Below are 17,180 nucleotides of genomic sequence, written 5' to 3'. Positions count from 1 at the left end.
TGTTTATATATAATGCATTTAAATTAAAAACAAAATTAGTGATATTTAATGGGTTAGTATTTTATACATGAATAGTAAAAACAACAAATTAAATGGATAATATAAGTTTTGGCCTTTGAACTTGATAATTAGACGTTCACTTTAACACTTAAATTTAACAATTAGATCCATTTTATTTCTAAAATTAAAAAATATAAAAAGTTTGATGATGTGACACTCTAAAGTTGTGCCATATACTTGAAATTTTAACAAATTATATAAATTTTTAGCGATGACGTGATACAATTTTAGAGTATTACATTCGATGTTTTAATAACCAAATTGGTGATTTCAGTCAAATCACTGGTTATCGATTCAATCATCAGACCAACAATGATTTAAATAATTAATTAAAAAATCATAAAAACATTAAATCGGTTCAACATATTCAATTGTTGATTTTTGTTCTAGTTTTTTTATTCAATCAGTCTGATTGACCAATCCAATCATGTTTCAATAGCACTAATCATATTATCAAATCTTCGATAGAATCTAAATTCAAAGACTGAAATAGATCTAATTACAAAATTTAGATATCAGAATACACCTAATTCTCAAATTGAGTTATACCAAAAAAACAAAAAAACTTCTAGATGCATTGGCATATCCGCCTATATTTTCTATGCGTATACAACTGTTTTTGTTTTAAATTTTGAGGGGAAAAAGAAAAAATTAAAAATTAAAAACGGATGGCTGTCTTGGAATAATAAAAAGCAACGGCTGGGATTAAAGCAATAAGTATTTCCTCTTGTGGGTCCAAAAAATCATTAGATTGTTTTCAAAATTTTTCTAGATAAAAGAATTGAAAAATCAACTTAATTTATATTTTTGGAAGATTCCTTGTCAAAATACATATAAAAGAAATTTATTTTTATTTAAATACAGTTAGACATCCTATTTTTGAAAAACAAGAACGCAGGAAAATACATAATCATATCAAATTATTTAACAAAATTACAAAATAAATAAAAATATAACTGTGACACATGTAGTTGCATGTCATATATAATTAATTTAATAGGTAAAACCAACCTACAATATAAATTACATAATTTTTAAAATTAAGATAATTAAAAAAGTATACATGTTATAAAATATTTGATAAAAAAATCCCGAAATGTGACGGTGCAAATTTACAGCATATTGACTTTGTTTATGAAGACGAATCATTTCGCTCCACATTTCATACTAATTAACCAATTAATCACATTAAGAAAAAGATCATTATATTAACAATTAAATAATCATTTTTCCCAAAAATCTATTAATAAAATAATAATCAAAATCATACTAAGAAGAAATTTCAAAACCCCCCGTTTTTCTCGACTGACCAGTTCACCCCGCGTTTTCATTCTTTTCATTTCATTTCTTTCTTCCTTTCTCCGCCGTCGTCCGCCCACCTACCCCGCAACGTCGGCGGCTTAGTTTTTTTTTCCGTTGTTCTTTGAATTCTTTTTTGTTATGGGAAACTGTAACGCTTGCGTTAGACCGGACGAGAGTCCGGAGAGTAAACCGAACCGGTCCGACCAGAACCAGAAGGGAAAGAAAAAAGCCCGGGAAAGGAAACCGAACCCGTTCTCTGAGAAAGTTGCCTCGCCGGCTCCGATCCGAGTTCTGAAAGATGTGATCCCCCTGAGTCACCGAACTCGAATTGGGGACAAGTATATCCTCGGGCGCGAGCTCGGCCGAGGTGAATTTGGGATCACCTACCTCTGCACGGACAGGGAAACGCGCGAAGCCCTCGCGTGCAAGTCAATCTCCAAGCGGAAGCTCCGAACAGCAGTCGACATCGAAGACGTCCGACGCGAGGTTGCTATAATGTCAACGTTGCCGGAACACCCGAATATTGTGAAGCTGAAAGCGACGTACGAGGACAATGAAAATGTTCATTTGGTTATGGAGCTTTGTGAAGGAGGGGAATTGTTCGACAGGATAGTAGCGAGGGGGCATTACACGGAACGCGCGGCGGCGAACGTGGCGAAGACGATAGCAGAGGTGGTTAGGATGTGCCACGAGAATGGCGTTATGCATAGAGATTTGAAGCCCGAGAATTTTTTGTTTGCTAACAAGAAAGAACACGCGCCGCTAAAAGTGATTGATTTTGGTTTGTCTGTGTTCTTTAAGCCTGGTATGTGGAGTAATTAATTAATTAATTATTTATTCCATTTTTTTGAGGTTTTACGTGGGTTCCTTGATGGTTTGGAACTTCATCTGATAAAATTTTGGATTTTTAAAGTTTGGGTTGGATTCTTTTTCTTCAAAAAATTCCCTGGCTTCCCCAATTGTGTGGTTGAAGAAGGTTTTTTGAATTCATTTTAAGGGTTTTGGTCGCTTTTTCTACTCTGAATTTATAGAATAAAGTATTTTTTGTGTGGGTTTTGGCTTGTTTCTGTGACAAAGCTGAGTGCTATGGGGATTTCTGTGTTTTCCCCTGTTTCTGTGGGACTCTTTGATTTGACTGGATTTTGGATTTTGCTAGTTGGATGTTTGTTCGACCGCTAAATCTTGAGTTTTTGGAGTTGGATTACTGTTTTAGGGAGATCCATTCATGGATTTCAGCTTGATATTTGAGATTGGATTTATTTTTACAGGGGAGAAGTTTTCTGAAATCGTGGGGAGTCCATATTACATGGCCCCTGAAGTTCTGAAGCGAAATTATGGACCAGAGGTTGATGTGTGGAGTGCTGGTGTGATCCTTTACATTTTATTATGTGGGGTTCCCCCCTTTTGGGCAGGTACTCCTTTTCTACTTTTCCATGGTTGTGCTGTTTCAGACACTCTCGTGAAGATGTGGCATTCATATATAGATAGATAGATAGACACACACTGATTTTGTACCTTCATGTACTTTTTTTCCAGAGACTGAACAGGGAGTTGCTCTTGCAATTTTGAGAGGGGTCATTGATTTCAAGAGAGAACCTTGGCCTCAAGTTTCAGAGAGTGCAAAGAGTCTTGTTCGGCAGATGTTAGAACCGGATCCTAGGAAACGGTTGACTGCTCAACAGGTGCTCGGTAAGTTCTCTGCCAGTTCCTTATCATACTGAATTTCCAGTTGGTATAGAGAGGACGCGCTAATTGCGTGCTTAGCTAAAAGCATTTAGATAGCATTTGAGGACCCAAAGTGCTTGCTGCCTAAATGTTATAAATTATTGTTATAAAGAGCGAGGTCAGGGTCATCTTGACAGTACAGATCCTTCCATAATGAATTTGAGCATTGAGCTTACTTTTATGCAGTGTATGGGTTGGGTTTATAGCATTTGGCATCTGAAAATGACTCAACATTGTACGCAACTTTGTGCTGTCAAATGCTGACCGTGTCAAATGATGACATATGTATACATTTATCTAGTTTAAATTTTAGTATATATTCTTCCGAATTTATAAGGGAAATGATATTGAAGTGAGCATAGTGGGGCACTATGATCTGTACTCAGTGAGTTACTCAGAAGAAGTTTCTTTTGCATGGAAATATTTCACTTTTTAGAATTTCTAATCAGCAGAAACCTTTCTTTTGGTCACAGAACATCCCTGGTTGCAAAATACAAAGAAAGCTCCGAATGTTCCATTGGGAGATATTGTGAGAGCCAGGCTCAAGCAGTTTTCAGTGATGAATAGATTTAAAAAGAAGGCTTTACGGGTAAGTATTGTTAGGCAGATTATGTGATTTTGTCAGTTAAAATCCAAAACCGTTGTGCCATCATGCAATGTGCAAGTTCCTGCAGGTGATTTAGTTTTGTAAATGCTGCAGGTAATTGCTGAGCACTTATCAGTGGAAGAGGTTGAAGTAATCAAAGATATGTTCGCATTGATGGATACAGACAATGATGGAAAAGTTTCGTACGAGGAGCTTAAGGCCGGCCTTCGAAAGGTCGGTTCGCAGTTGGCTGAACCAGAGATCAAGATGTTAATGGAAGTGGTACGGTCCAGTTTTCACTTTGAAGCTGTTCTACTAGCATGCTGCAAGAACTTGAATGTTAACTTGTGTTTTCTGTGTTGTGATCTCATTTTTTTCAGGCTGATGTTGATGGAAATGGAGTATTGGATTATGGGGAATTTGTAGCAGTGACAATCCACTTGCAAAAGATGGAAAATGACGAGCATTTCCGCAGAGCATTTATGTTCTTTGACAAAGATGGGAGTGGATATATTGAATTGGATGAGTTACGGGATGCATTAGCTGATGAATCGGGTGAAACTGATGTTGATGCACTGAACGACATCATGCGTGAAGTCGACACTGACAAGGTATAGCTTCCATTTTCTCAATAATTTTCTTTTCTTAAATCATTTTCAGTTTCATGGTGCTTAAAATCTATATACCTTTGATTATTCAGGACGGGCAAATCTGTTATGACGAATTTGTTGCCATGATGAAAGCCGGCACTGATTGGAGAAAGGCATCGAGACAGTATTCAAGAGAGAGGTTCAAGAGCTTAAGTCTTAACTTGATGAAAGACGGTTCCTTGCAGCTCCATGATGCTGTTACTGGCCAAGCTGTTGCTGTTTGAGGTAAATGGGATCGGTCGACTTAGTCATGCTTGTGCCTGCTTGATATTTCTCTATGACCATTTATTGTTGATAAACGATCTACATATATCCGAAACGTACCGCACCAGTGACCTCACGGAAATGGCATTTAGGGTTCAAGTTTAACACAGTTTTTTGGATGGCAGACACAATATTCTTCCGTAACATGTTTACGTGGCCCGGGTTTGATTGTTTTCTTTTTGCTGCTGCATGAAGTGTGCATTGATCGGATAAAGTTGCCAGCTGCTGGTTGTTATTATTTGTTTGTCCTAAAGTTATCATACTCGATACATATTCAGATACGAGTATGAGAGTATGATTTTCTGAATTCAGCATATATTTACTGAATACGTATTCGTATTTGACACTCACTTTTGATGAGTCTTAAGATAGGATAGTTGTTAGTAGAATGTGAAGGGCATGTCCGTGTATATTTTTGTTTTGTTTTGTCTTTTTCATGTAAGGCTGTTTGATGATTGACTTTCATATTGTTTCATTTTACTATTTTGTGCAGAATGTAGTATAGGGGTTTGTTTATGACAAAAATGTTTCCGACCTTTGTTCTTTTCCCTTATTCTTTTCTTTTAATCTATTTCTTATGGATTTGATCATTGTTAAGTTCTAAGGTTCGGATTATTCCTTAAGAATTTGAAAAAAAAAAACATCAAGTTGGAAAATAGACTTGGGAATATAAATTACGGGTAAACAATATTTAAGATCACTAAATTATTAATAAGTTTATGTTTTGGTCATTTAATTTCAAAAAGTTATAAAATGATTGCTAAACTATTTGAATGTTTTTATTTGAAAGTTTAGCTAGCGAGCATCGACTGGTGTAGTGGATCAGTATTTGTTGATGAGTAAAAGAACATATTTTAGATTCAAGTTGATTTGAGAGTTAGTGTTGAAAATTGGAGAAGAAAGCAATTTATATTTTGGTTTGTAAATTCATAACGTTCAAAGGTTTTATGAAAACAAAGTTGAACTATAAAAAAGAAGGGGAATGAGAGTTTTTGATTATTATAGGAGGTATGACTTTAACAATCCAATAACTTAAATGAAAACTTTTGAATAGTTTGGTCTGAAGATTCGTGACATTTAAAGGTTTTATGAAAAGATCCAATTAAAAATTGATCGGCTCTTAAAAGTCAAGGCCAAGTTAAGTTAGGTTTTATAATTTGAAAAGAGGAATGGGGTTGTTTGGGATTAAATCCAAGCTCTCATACATACAATATAACATTCTTGTCACTAGGTCATGAAGTTATTAGCTATTTAATATATTTTTTAATTGTTATAATATAAAGATTAAATTTCTAATGATATATGTAAATATTAAGAAGGATGTCTAGTTGTTTTTTTAATAACTTTAAAATATATTAATATTAAAAATTTTAAAATATTTTTAATTAAAATAAATAATTTATTTTTAAGGGTAAACTACACCCATGGTCACTTTTGTTTACCTTAGGTTACGTTTTAGTCACTTATGTTTGAAATGTTACGTTTTAGTCATTTACGTTATCATGTTGTAACATTTTAGTCAATTGAGCCATTAATAAATCGTTAATGGTGTAGCAGTGGTGACGTGTACGTTAAATCATCATTTGAAACAAAATTTTAGGTTAAATTATACAATTGATTCCCATATTTTTTCGTTTTAAGTAATTTAATTTTTTTCTTTTATGTTCTTTAAATTTTCCTCTTTTTTTTCATTCTCTTTTGTTTCTCCCTCTGTTTTCATACCTTTCCCATTTCTTTTAACATATTAGGAAGTCGAATTGGCAATGAAAAAGAAGTAGGAAGTCATTGTCATCATTTGCCTATAACCAAAACCCATAAACCCATACCATGCTTCTTTCTTCACTACCAATTCGACTTCCGGTATGTTAAAAGAAATAAAGAAGGTAGAAAAGCAGAGGAGAAGCGAAGAGAATGGAAAAAAAAAAAAAAGAAAGAAAGTTAAAAGAACATAAAAGAATTAAATTGCTCAAAACGAAAAATTATGGGGACCAATTGTATAATTTAACCTAAAGTTTTTGTTTGAAATGATGATTTAACGTGCCACGTCAGCTTACCATTACACCATTAACGGCAATTAACGGCTCAGTGACTAAAATGTTACAACACGATAACGTAAGTGACTAAAACGTAACATTTCAAATATAAATGACTGAAATGCAACCTAAGGTAAACAAAAGTAACCATAGGTGTAGTTTACCCTATTTTTAATTGAAATTTTAGTAAATTATTAGGGAGACTCAAGGTCAAACTGACATGGGCCAAATCTCATCTGGCCCAAGTAAACAGTTTGGCCTTTTGCACGGTCTTACCTTGACTAGTATAATATCATACCTAAGTTAAACCTGATCCAATCCGTACTTAAGTTAAACTTGATCCAATCCGGTTAACAAATAGAACTCTAAATCTTGACTCAAGATCAGTATTGTTAAAGACTTATTTAAAGTAGTGGTTAAAATAATTTAGCATTTAGATGATATGTCAAACTATATTGTAATGATAAAAAAATTAAGATTGATATTAATATTTACTCTCCTAATATTATAATTGTTATACCCCTCCTTTAAGAATGACATGTGGAAGAACGATAGGTGCCTTGCAAGAACCTAGGCAAGCACCCCTCGCTAGGTGCAGCCACAAACGGCCCTTCATTTCATAGCCTTTATGGTGGCTCTTTGTCAAAAGTCATTCATAACCAACCATCCACGAATCCAACTCAATCCAATGGAGAAACCATTCGTTATGGGCCCTCAGTGAGGACCACTAAGGTGTGGGAACCTTTTACAACTTCAGCAAGAAGAATGTCAGAGCAAAACCACATAATATTATGCATGGCAGTAGTTGACATGCAATAGACTTGTTACCTACTCGACCGTGCAAGCATTGCCAGACAAATGACACTCCCTATATATATGTCCTTGGGCGTGAGGGACAAAGGATCCCTTTTCCCTCCTTCCTCTCCACCCTTTTTTTCCTCTCTCAATTTCTTATTCTGACTCTCTGCCCAATACAGATGAATCAAACCTTCAAATCACCCACCACTTTCTCCTCCTGTTTGATTCTTTGCTTCAACAATGATGATAAAAACAACAACTAATACCGGTATTAATATTTACTCTTGAAAATGCCTGCTTTTTAATCCTTTGTAACCAAATCTTGTACACAATTTTGGGATTCAAGTTTGATACGGATTTCCGTACTAGATTAAGAAGTTTCATGTTAGTCATTCTAATACTCAACATTTAAAAACTTTGCAAAAAAAAAAAATGGAAATAAGAAACTTAAAAAGTTAGTTAAAAAATATTAAGTCGGTCGTTAAGTGCTTGACATGTCATTACCTTAAATAATGAGTTGGATTGAAAATCTAGCATTAAAAACTTGCCCCAGATTTATGGGTTTTTTTACCCAAATTCATAGGGTCGGAAGGAGAATATAGCCCATCTTAGTAGGCCCACATCGGTGAACTGTTAGATGATTTTTTTAGGACATTACAAGGTTTTTTCTTTCTTTTTTGAACAATTTATTCTTTATTTTTCGAAAGAATTGATAGGATGCACTCTAAACATTCATTAATATTTTGGTCTAATAAATAAAATATTTAAAAAGCAAAAAGGATGGCATGATTTTCTGGGTTTTGGTGTGGTTGGCCGTTAGGTACATTATGTTTTGGAGCTTTTCAAAGTACTAGTTATTGCCCTTTTCCTTTTGCTTTTTCTTGGTCTAAATTCAAATAATTTCCCTCAACTTTTACGTTGTTATTTTAATAGGGTTCTTGGTAAGGGATGATGTAAGACATCAAAATTGCATTTAGTTATTATATTAATCATTATAAGGGTAGAGTTATTGATATCTGACTTCACCTTCATTTAGCTGAAAAAACTTCCTACACACTTCATCAATTAGGACCCTTGTAGATATATGCATACCTCACAAGCTCACATCAATACCATCGTTGCTTATTTAAAGAGATTATCATACTCGCCACGGGCGAAACTATAATTTTTTTAAGGAGAGTTGAAATTAAATTATAATTTTTACGAAACTAAAAATGTAATTTCACTATTTGAATAATCTATATTTTTATAATTTTTAAATGGATTAAATTAAAATTTTATCATTTTTAGGGGGTCAAGATGTAATTTTATCTTTACTAATTAAATTTTTTTAAAAACTTAAATAAAAGATTTTCTATTTTAAGAGGGATCAGGACTCCTGCCAGCCACCTAAATACGCTCCTCATGCTCGTTTAAAAACTTTTAAATATGGTGTGGATATAGATAAAAAGGATAATTACAATGGTAAATAAGTTTAATTGGTAGGATTGCTATGTTGATAATAAGGTAGTCACCTCGTAGGATAATCTGGAGTTTGAAACAAACTTCATTTGCACGTCTTGAAATCTTGAGGCTTTTTTTTTCCCTGAATTTATTTCAATTTCTATTTACAATAAAATTTGTAATTATTTGATTGTTATACAAAAATCATTACTATGAGAAAAATATGAACTTAAGTGAGTTTAAGTGTATTTTTTGTTTCTAATTTAATTTTAAAGGTCAAGAAGTAAGGTGAATTTAAAAATTTTATTAAGGGATGGAATTTAATTATAATTTTTAAGAGGTTAAAACATAATTTTATCATTTTTTAAGTGATTAAAAGAATTTTTTTCATTTTAAGAGATCAAAGTACAATTTAATCATATATTATTTTATTATTTTAGAAGAGATTAAACATGCTATTTTTCTTTTGGAGGCGGATGTCCTTTGTTTGCCCCTTAAATTTGCCGCAACGGTTACTGGTAGAAATAAATATTTTATAAAAAAATAATTATTTAAAATTGTTATTCATAAAAATTAAAGTTTTATATTTTTTTAAGAATTAATAATATATATAATATAACCAGGTATATACACTAAAATTACGACACATGGCACAAATATAATTTTATTTAATTTAACTTAAATAAAATATTACTCAATTGAAAATTTTGAAAAAAATTGGACGTGGTTGTAATCATAGTTTTACAAGATTTTGAAAATAAAGTACTCATTAATTAAACTTAAATAAAAAATTTTAATTATAGATTATCTATATTATCTATAATTAATTTTCAAGTTAGGTGTTGTTCAATAAATTAAGAAGTTAAGCACTAAAAAATAAGTGTTAAAAATTAAATATTAAAAATTTAAGTTATAAAATTTGTTTGACATATTACTTAAAATTAATTACGGAATATAATTAGATTGTTTAATAAATATATATTTTAAATTATAAAAAATTATATTCTACATTTTATTCTTAATTTTAAACATTTCACCTATTTTAAACTAAAAATAAAATTTTAAATGTAAAGTTTTATAGGATAATATAACATTAAAATAAATAAAGTAAAATAGAAATAATTAAAAATATTCTTATAAGTGATAAGTAGCTCTTATCTGCTTAATTTTTCTACATTTTTCTTGTAAAAAGAAAATTGGATATAATTTTTAGAGAAAACATGCGCAAAATTTTAGATAATTGAAAATATTAATTTTAATGGATCAAAATTTTTGAATGGGCCTTAAATTTATGCTTTAAATAAATATTTAATTAGATAAACATAAAATTTTAGAATTAGATAAAATTTTAATTAAATAAATAGTTCTAAATAAATTCATTTAAATTAAATTAAATAATTTATTATTTATTAAACCCTATAACTATATCTTAATTTAAAATTTTTAGATTTTATATTTAAAAATTAGTTAACTTGATAAATAAAATTAAAATGTTAATTTATACATTTAATTTAATATAAATAAAATTTATTTATAAAATTGTAACAAATAATTTAATATATTTATAATTGTTATATATCACCAATACAAACTAATTATTTAATATATATTTTAAAAATAAGATTAATGTGTAAAGAATATATCAAGAAAAATCAATGATGGCATTTAATGAAAATGAATTAAGATTTATAGATTGGAGTATAAATTAGTTTTTATAGGTTTAGAATTTAAAAGATAAATTAAAATATTATTTATTAATTGAATCTTAATTCAATTAGTATGAATATTATTATTAATATAAAAACGAATTTAAATGCGCTAAAAAATATATTTTTATTTAAAAAAAAAAACACTACCTAAAAGTTATTTTTCAAATTACCTTCAAAATCCCCCCACTATTTTTGTCACTCCACTCACTCTCACACACTCACTAGTAGCCTTGACAAATGCATAACTTTCATTATTTTTGCCGCTAATTGGAAGGACAATAATACCCCTAAAATTACCCCCTTGCTTTGGTGGCCCTGTACTTGAGTATTTGCCTTTCCAAAAAGTTAGGTACTAAAAGAAATTTGGTTTGATAAAAGGTGTTTCAAAGCGTAATATGTTCTGTGAATAGAAGGAAAGAAATTGAATTTCTATTTCATCCCTATTGTTAAAACTGCACGAGGTGTGATGGTTAAAATTTTTATCAGACATTCATTTGATATTAATTTAAATAATATTATTTTATTTTAATTTTTAGCATTGTATTAAAAAAAACATATTACGCTAGTAGTGTACAATTTTTTAAAAAATTATTGAAGAGCCGAGTATCTTATGTCTTTAGTTCTAAAAAAGTTGGGGGCATCTCTTAAGTAATTGTAGAGCAGGAACCAAACCATTTGAAGATTTGGCATAAGGTGAAAATCCATAAAGTTGAAGAGGCAACAATATTACTCGCATTATTGCTATATGTTAAACGTTGTGTTTTGATCCATTCTTTTTGCTTCATGATGCCATAGATTTTAATGATATGTTAATTTTTTGTAATTAAAAATAAAATCTTAAAGAACTCATGTATTAACATTATGGTTAGAGTGCTCACTGAGTAACCTGTATTTGAGTTATGTTAGTCACGTTGCTATTAAAACTTTAGTCTTCTCTTATAATTACCAAACAGAAGACAAAATCTTAAAAACATACTAATGGCATTTAAAGAATAACATGATATAATCTAACATGTAAATTAATATAAAGCTAATTTATATATTTGATATAATCTAATTCACTCATAATATATTGATTATATTATTAGTATATTATACATAAAATTTCAGTATTATTTATCAATAAATTATTCTTTAAATATCAAATATAAAAAATATCGAAATTGATTTTAGCTTAATTGACCATGCAATCAATTGAACAGAAAAAAAAAAAAGAAAAAAAGAAGAAGGGATTTAATCTCCTGATCAAATTATTTTTTTCAGTGGATGTTTTTTACCTTTGAAATTGAATTTTAATTGGTACGACAACGGCTACACACAGCAGCACAACTTTCAATGAAATTTTCAAAAAAGGGGAGTATCCTCCATTGTGTTCATAAAATATTCTGAAAAAAGCTCTCTCACTTTGCCTCTTTGCTTCTCTCTCGTGCTTCAAAATAATTATTCACTATCATCATCACTTCATTTCCCACACAACTTTCTTTCTCCCCCCCCCCCACCCCCCTTTCTTTGCTGGAACTTCCCAGAAACTTGTTGTGGAAGTTGAGGTGGAAAATGAGTGTGTTTGTGTGGTTTTCCTCTGTGATTTTTGCTGTTACCCTTTGGAACTCTGGTTCTTTTGCTCTCACTGACGACGGTAACAGCTAAAAACCCATCACTGTTTCACTGTTTTTTTTTCAGCTTGATGATGTTTTTTTGCTAAGAAACCTTCCTATTCCATTAGATTTCAATCCTGGGTCTTTATTTTGGAGTTTAACCTTTTTGGTTTCTTTGATCTGATTTTATTTATTTATTTTTAAGGTTTAACATTGCTGGAGATCAAAAGCACACTGCATGACAGTAAAAACTTTCTTGGAAACTGGCTTGCTACTGATGAATCACCCTGTAATTGGACTGGCATTTCATGTTTTCCCAATCTTCAAAGAGTTCGATCAATGTAATTGTAAACCACACCTCCTTTTGTTTCTTTTGATCATTTTACTGCTTTGGCTCTTTTAGTATTGATATTTGCTTTTACAGCAACCTACCCTACATGCAATTAGGAGGGTCAATCTCTCCCAGCATTGGCAAACTCAACAGATTGCAAAGATTGTGAGTTCAATCCTCATTTTCTTCAATACCCAGAAGATTAATGCATGAAAATTTGGGGTTTAGCTCCCTTTGGGCTGGTTCTGGGTTCTTGTTTTTAACATTCTTTATGTTGGTTAATACAGGGCACTGCACCAAAACAATTTACATGGACTAATTCCTAATGAAATTTCAAATTGTACTCATTTGAGAGCTCTGTAAGCAAAAATATGAGTTCTCTTATTTATTCTTTCATTTCAGAGCTCTTTATTTACACGTTTTGATTCGCTGTATGCACAGTTACTTGAGAGCTAATTATCTTGAAGGAGGCATACCATCAAATATTGGAAGCCTTTCTCTTCTCACTGTACTGTAAGATCCTTGAATATGCTACCATGTTACTTTAGTCACAAGGCATAAATGTGAATCGAAGTGTCTGTTTTTGTTGATAATTTGCTATTTGTAGGGATTTATCGAGCAATTTGCTGAAGGGTTCTATACCTTTGTCTATAGGCCGTCTTACAAGATTGCGTTACCTGTAAGTTCACAAGAACTTATTGCTTTTGCTAAATAATTTAAGCTGTTTAATTGAAAACTAAGAAGCAAAAATGAGGTTTCTTAAACTTTTGATGCAGTAATTTGTCCACCAACTTTTTCTCCGGTGAAATCCCAGATATCGGAGTACTTAACACTTTTGGGAACAAGTCGTGAGTACCCTTCTCGTTATGTGGATCAACTTATTAATGATAAGCTGCAATGCTCAAGCTTTATATTTCTTCGAATGTTATATATTGAAAGGTTTTTATTTGCCTTTTCGTAAGCATACAGTAAAGAAATTGTTTTAAGCATTTTGATAATATATTTACGATGAAGCTGTTGAGTATCACTTTGATTTGGTGTGAGGGTTGGATATGGGTTTCTGTTTGACATGGACATGTTCCCACCGACCTTATGTTCAGGTTTATCGGCAATTTGGATTTATGTGGACAACAAGTTCAACGGCCATGTCGGACTTCACTCGGATTCCCAGCAGTTCTACCTCATGCTGAAAGTGATGAAGCAGCTGGCAAGTTTTATGGATAAATCAGACTATAATTACTATATTTCTTCGAAACTTTAATCATGTAATGATATGGGGATTATTGTTTCCGATTCTTTCAGGCCAAACAAAGCGATCATCTCATTACATAAAAGGTGTGCTGATCGGTGCAATGTCAACAATGGCTGTCATGCTTGTTGTGCTCCTTGCATTTCTTTGGATATGTCTTCTATCGAAGAAGGAAAGGGCTGCTAAGAGATACACAGAAGTCAAAAAACAAGTCCACGAAGATTCGAGTAAGCTAAACTCTGGCTTTTCTATACAATGTCCTATTGTTCCCAGCTTCTGCCCCAGCTCTGAATGATCAACCCTACTTGGCTCCTAAAAGTTTTCTCACTTTTGTAGGCAAAAAACTTATCACATTTCATGGGGATTTGCCGTATCCATCATGCGAGATTATAGAAAAGCTGGAGTCCCTTGATGAAGAAGATGTTGTGGGGTCGGGTGGATTTGGAACTGTATATCGAATGGTCATGAATGATTGTGGAACATTTGCTGTTAAAAGAATAGATCGGAACCATGAAGGATCTGATCAAGCCTTCGAGAGAGAGTTAGAGATCTTGGGCAGCATCAAACACATTAATTTAGTCAACCTACGAGGTTACTGCAGGTTGCCGGCATCAAAACTGCTTATCTATGATTATCTTGCTATGGGCAGCTTGGACAACTTTCTTCATGGTAAGTTTTATCTATGATATCATATGCATTCATTAACAAGACAACGAAATTCTCGGTTTCAATTGTGTGCTTTTGTATGTTATTTACATTTTCAGAAAGCAAAGAAGATGTCAGGCCATTGAATTGGTGTGCTCGATTAAAAATAGCCCTTGGTTCTGCCCGAGGTATTGCATACTTGCACCATGATTGTTGTCCGAAGATAGTTCATCTAGACATAAAATCCAGCAATATTCTTCTCGATGAAAACTTGGAGCCTCATGTATCCGACTTCGGTCTTGCCAAACTTTTGGTGGATGAGGAGACACACGTCACTACTGTCGTTGCTGGCACTTTCGGCTATTTGGCTCCAGGTACATCTTGCCGTAAACTCTTGTCTAGAATGTTTCAGTTGCCCCTACATTTTGTTGTTTCAAGTCTTAGTTTGAGAGATTCGAGTAGCACATCTGGCAACATTGCAGTCATTAAGGTGTTGTTATTATGGGACAGAATATCTGCAAAGCGGTCGAGCCACTGAAAAGTCTGACATCTATAGCTTTGGAGTTCTCTTGTTGGAGCTTTTAACCGGAAAAAGGCCAACCGATCCAACTTTTGTGAAGAGGGGCTTGAATGTTGTTGGTTGGGTAAGCTCCTCAAACCTTTTCTGCTATTAGGATGGAGGATTAACTGTTTGAGTTAGTACCATGATTTGTGTTTTTGCTCCAACACGTGCAGATGAACACACTATTGAGAGAGAACCGATTAGAATACATAGTTGATCGAAGGTGTAATGACACTGACATGGAAACTTTAGAAGCAATTCTTGAAGTAGCAGCAAAATGTACCGATGCAAATCCAGACGAACGACCAACAATGAGCCAGGTAGTTCAGTTGCTTGAACAAGAGGTCATGTCACCTTGCCCTAGTGATTTTTACGACTCTCACTCGGATTACTGTTAAAACGGACATAGAGAACAAATATTGAGTAAACATGGCTAGTGTTCAAATTTTCCTTTGTGTTCATGCGATTTTGTTACCCCACTCTTTAGGGCCTGTATATCATTGTCACAGCAATGCATGCATGTGCATGATGGTCTTGCAGCTTTTATCAGCTTGAATGGTTTTTCACTCTCGAACACATTATCAGTTGCTTTAGCCAATATTTCATATAGCAACGGCAGCACCTATGTTTTTAGAACTAGACTGGTGGTTGAATTGATAAGGCCATTGGTTCGATTAAAAATTTTAAAATAATAAAAAAAATTGGTTCAATCTTGAACTAGTGTTCATGGTCCATTCGGTTCAAAGCCATTTTTTGAATTGATACCTCGGCCGATTCTCGGTTTAATAGGTTCAATTGACCGGTCTGGTTTAGTTGAAACATCAGATCCTAAACACGAAGTTTTTAGACATGATTTTAAGATGCAAACAAGGCATACTTATATTTAAGTTAATGCACCTCCACTGAACCACAATATGTAATATAATGGGATAAAATTTAATTCTAATTAAATTTTTAATAAATGTCTTTACAAATAATAATTTAAATAAAAATAATAAAATAAATTTTAAAATAAAAAATCTTGAAATTTAAAAAGCTGTCAAATTATTAGAATCTACACAGAAATTAGACAATAAACATTAAAATAAATAGCATTGTGTCCAAAAGTTTATCAAAATAAAGCACATAAATTTATTATTTAACATTATATTATTTATGATTGTTTCTCCCAATAATATTATTTTTAAGGTTAAAATTTACACAAATAATTAAAATTCAAATAAATGAAAATAAAGAAGCATTTGAGTTGCATTCAGCTGACGTAAGGAATTGCGTAATATCTAACACTTTGCTATAGGACACAAACCATATCGAGAATCTTTGTTAAATTTGCCACTCACGTGTCAGCGTTTGATACTTTATATGATGAACATTTTCTTTTCATGCTTCATAGTATATAAGATAGGTTATAATCTGCTGGCTATACTTTGAGCCAAAAATGGCAGATCCCAAAGCGTGCAACAAAAAGCTTGAGGGCAAGGTAGCCATAATCACCGGTGGTGCCAGTGGAATCGGTGAGGCGACCGTGCACCTCTTTGTCGATCATGGCGCACGAGCCATCGTGGTTGCGGACATCCAAGACGAGAAGGGCGAGGAACTTGCTGCATCCATTCGATTCCGTTGCACCTGTACCTACGTCCACTGCGACATAACAAAGGAGCAAGACGTCGAATTGCTGGTTCAATCCACGATTCAATTGTTCGGTCGCTTAGACATAATGTTCTGCAATGCGGGAATTATGAGTAAATCTTTGCAAACAATCCTCGATTTCGACTTATTATTGTTCGAAAGGCTCTTCGCTATCAACGTAGGCGGGGTTGCTGCCGGTATCAAGCACGCAGGGCGTGCTATGGTGAAGGCAAATACCAAAGGAAGCATCATATGCACCGCTAGTATAGCTGCAAGCGTAGGGAGCGATAGGCATACGGATTACGTGATGTCGAAAAACGCGGTGTTGGCTTTGATGAGGTGTGCAAGTACTCAATTAGGTCCACATGGGATACGTGTTAACTGTGTGTCGCCAGGGCCAGTGGCAACGCCTTTGCTTTGCGAAGCTTTCGGGATGGGGGCGGAGGACGTAGAGACAAGCTTCGCGAGGATGTATTGGTTGAAAAATAATGGAGTATTGAAGGTGAAGCATGTGGCTGATGCTGTTCTGTTCCTTGCTAGCGAGGAGTCTCAATTTATCACTGGCCATAATCTGGTTGTAGATGGCAGGTTTCACCCTT

The 17,180-nt window shown here is 33.1% G+C and overlaps 3 protein-coding genes across 3 annotated transcripts in view; all 3 read left to right on the top strand.

Annotated features, from left to right (window-relative positions):
* Window positions 1-1,334: 1,334 nt before the first annotated feature.
* Window positions 1,335-5,121, top strand: LOC105802028 (calcium-dependent protein kinase 10). The gene is made up of 7 exons (XM_012633428.2): window positions 1,335-2,167; window positions 2,631-2,774; window positions 2,899-3,051; window positions 3,561-3,676; window positions 3,788-3,955; window positions 4,054-4,284; window positions 4,374-5,121. The coding sequence occupies exons 1-7, from the start codon at window positions 1,501-1,503 to the stop codon at window positions 4,545-4,547; spliced, it is 1,653 nt and encodes a 550-aa protein (XP_012488882.1). The 5' UTR covers window positions 1,335-1,500; the 3' UTR covers window positions 4,548-5,121.
* A 6,846-nt stretch (window positions 5,122-11,967) lies between these two features.
* LOC105802029 (LRR receptor-like serine/threonine-protein kinase FEI 2) lies at window positions 11,968-15,501 on the top strand. The gene is made up of 13 exons (XM_012633429.2): window positions 11,968-12,206; window positions 12,371-12,506; window positions 12,590-12,661; window positions 12,784-12,855; window positions 12,938-13,009; window positions 13,104-13,175; window positions 13,273-13,344; window positions 13,597-13,703; window positions 13,799-13,972; window positions 14,082-14,414; window positions 14,510-14,764; window positions 14,901-15,034; window positions 15,126-15,501. The coding sequence occupies exons 1-13, from the start codon at window positions 12,125-12,127 to the stop codon at window positions 15,348-15,350; spliced, it is 1,806 nt and encodes a 601-aa protein (XP_012488883.1). The 5' UTR covers window positions 11,968-12,124; the 3' UTR covers window positions 15,351-15,501.
* Window positions 15,502-16,204: 703 nt separating this feature from the next.
* The window catches only part of LOC105801418 ((-)-isopiperitenol/(-)-carveol dehydrogenase, mitochondrial), a 1,108-nt gene continuing 132 nt past the window's right edge, over window positions 16,205-17,180 (top strand). Inside the window, exon 1 of the mRNA XM_012632720.2 lies at window positions 16,205-17,180. This exon is cut by the window's right edge and continues 132 nt beyond it. Coding sequence (XP_012488174.1) covers window positions 16,391-17,180 — 790 coding nt within the window. The 5' untranslated portion in view covers window positions 16,205-16,390.

Source organism: Gossypium raimondii, chromosome 11 (genome assembly GCF_025698545.1).
Source record: "Gossypium raimondii isolate GPD5lz chromosome 11, ASM2569854v1, whole genome shotgun sequence".
NCBI lineage: Eukaryota > Viridiplantae > Streptophyta > Magnoliopsida > Malvales > Malvaceae > Gossypium > Gossypium raimondii.
This window is presented reverse-complemented; position numbering and strand designations above follow the sequence as displayed.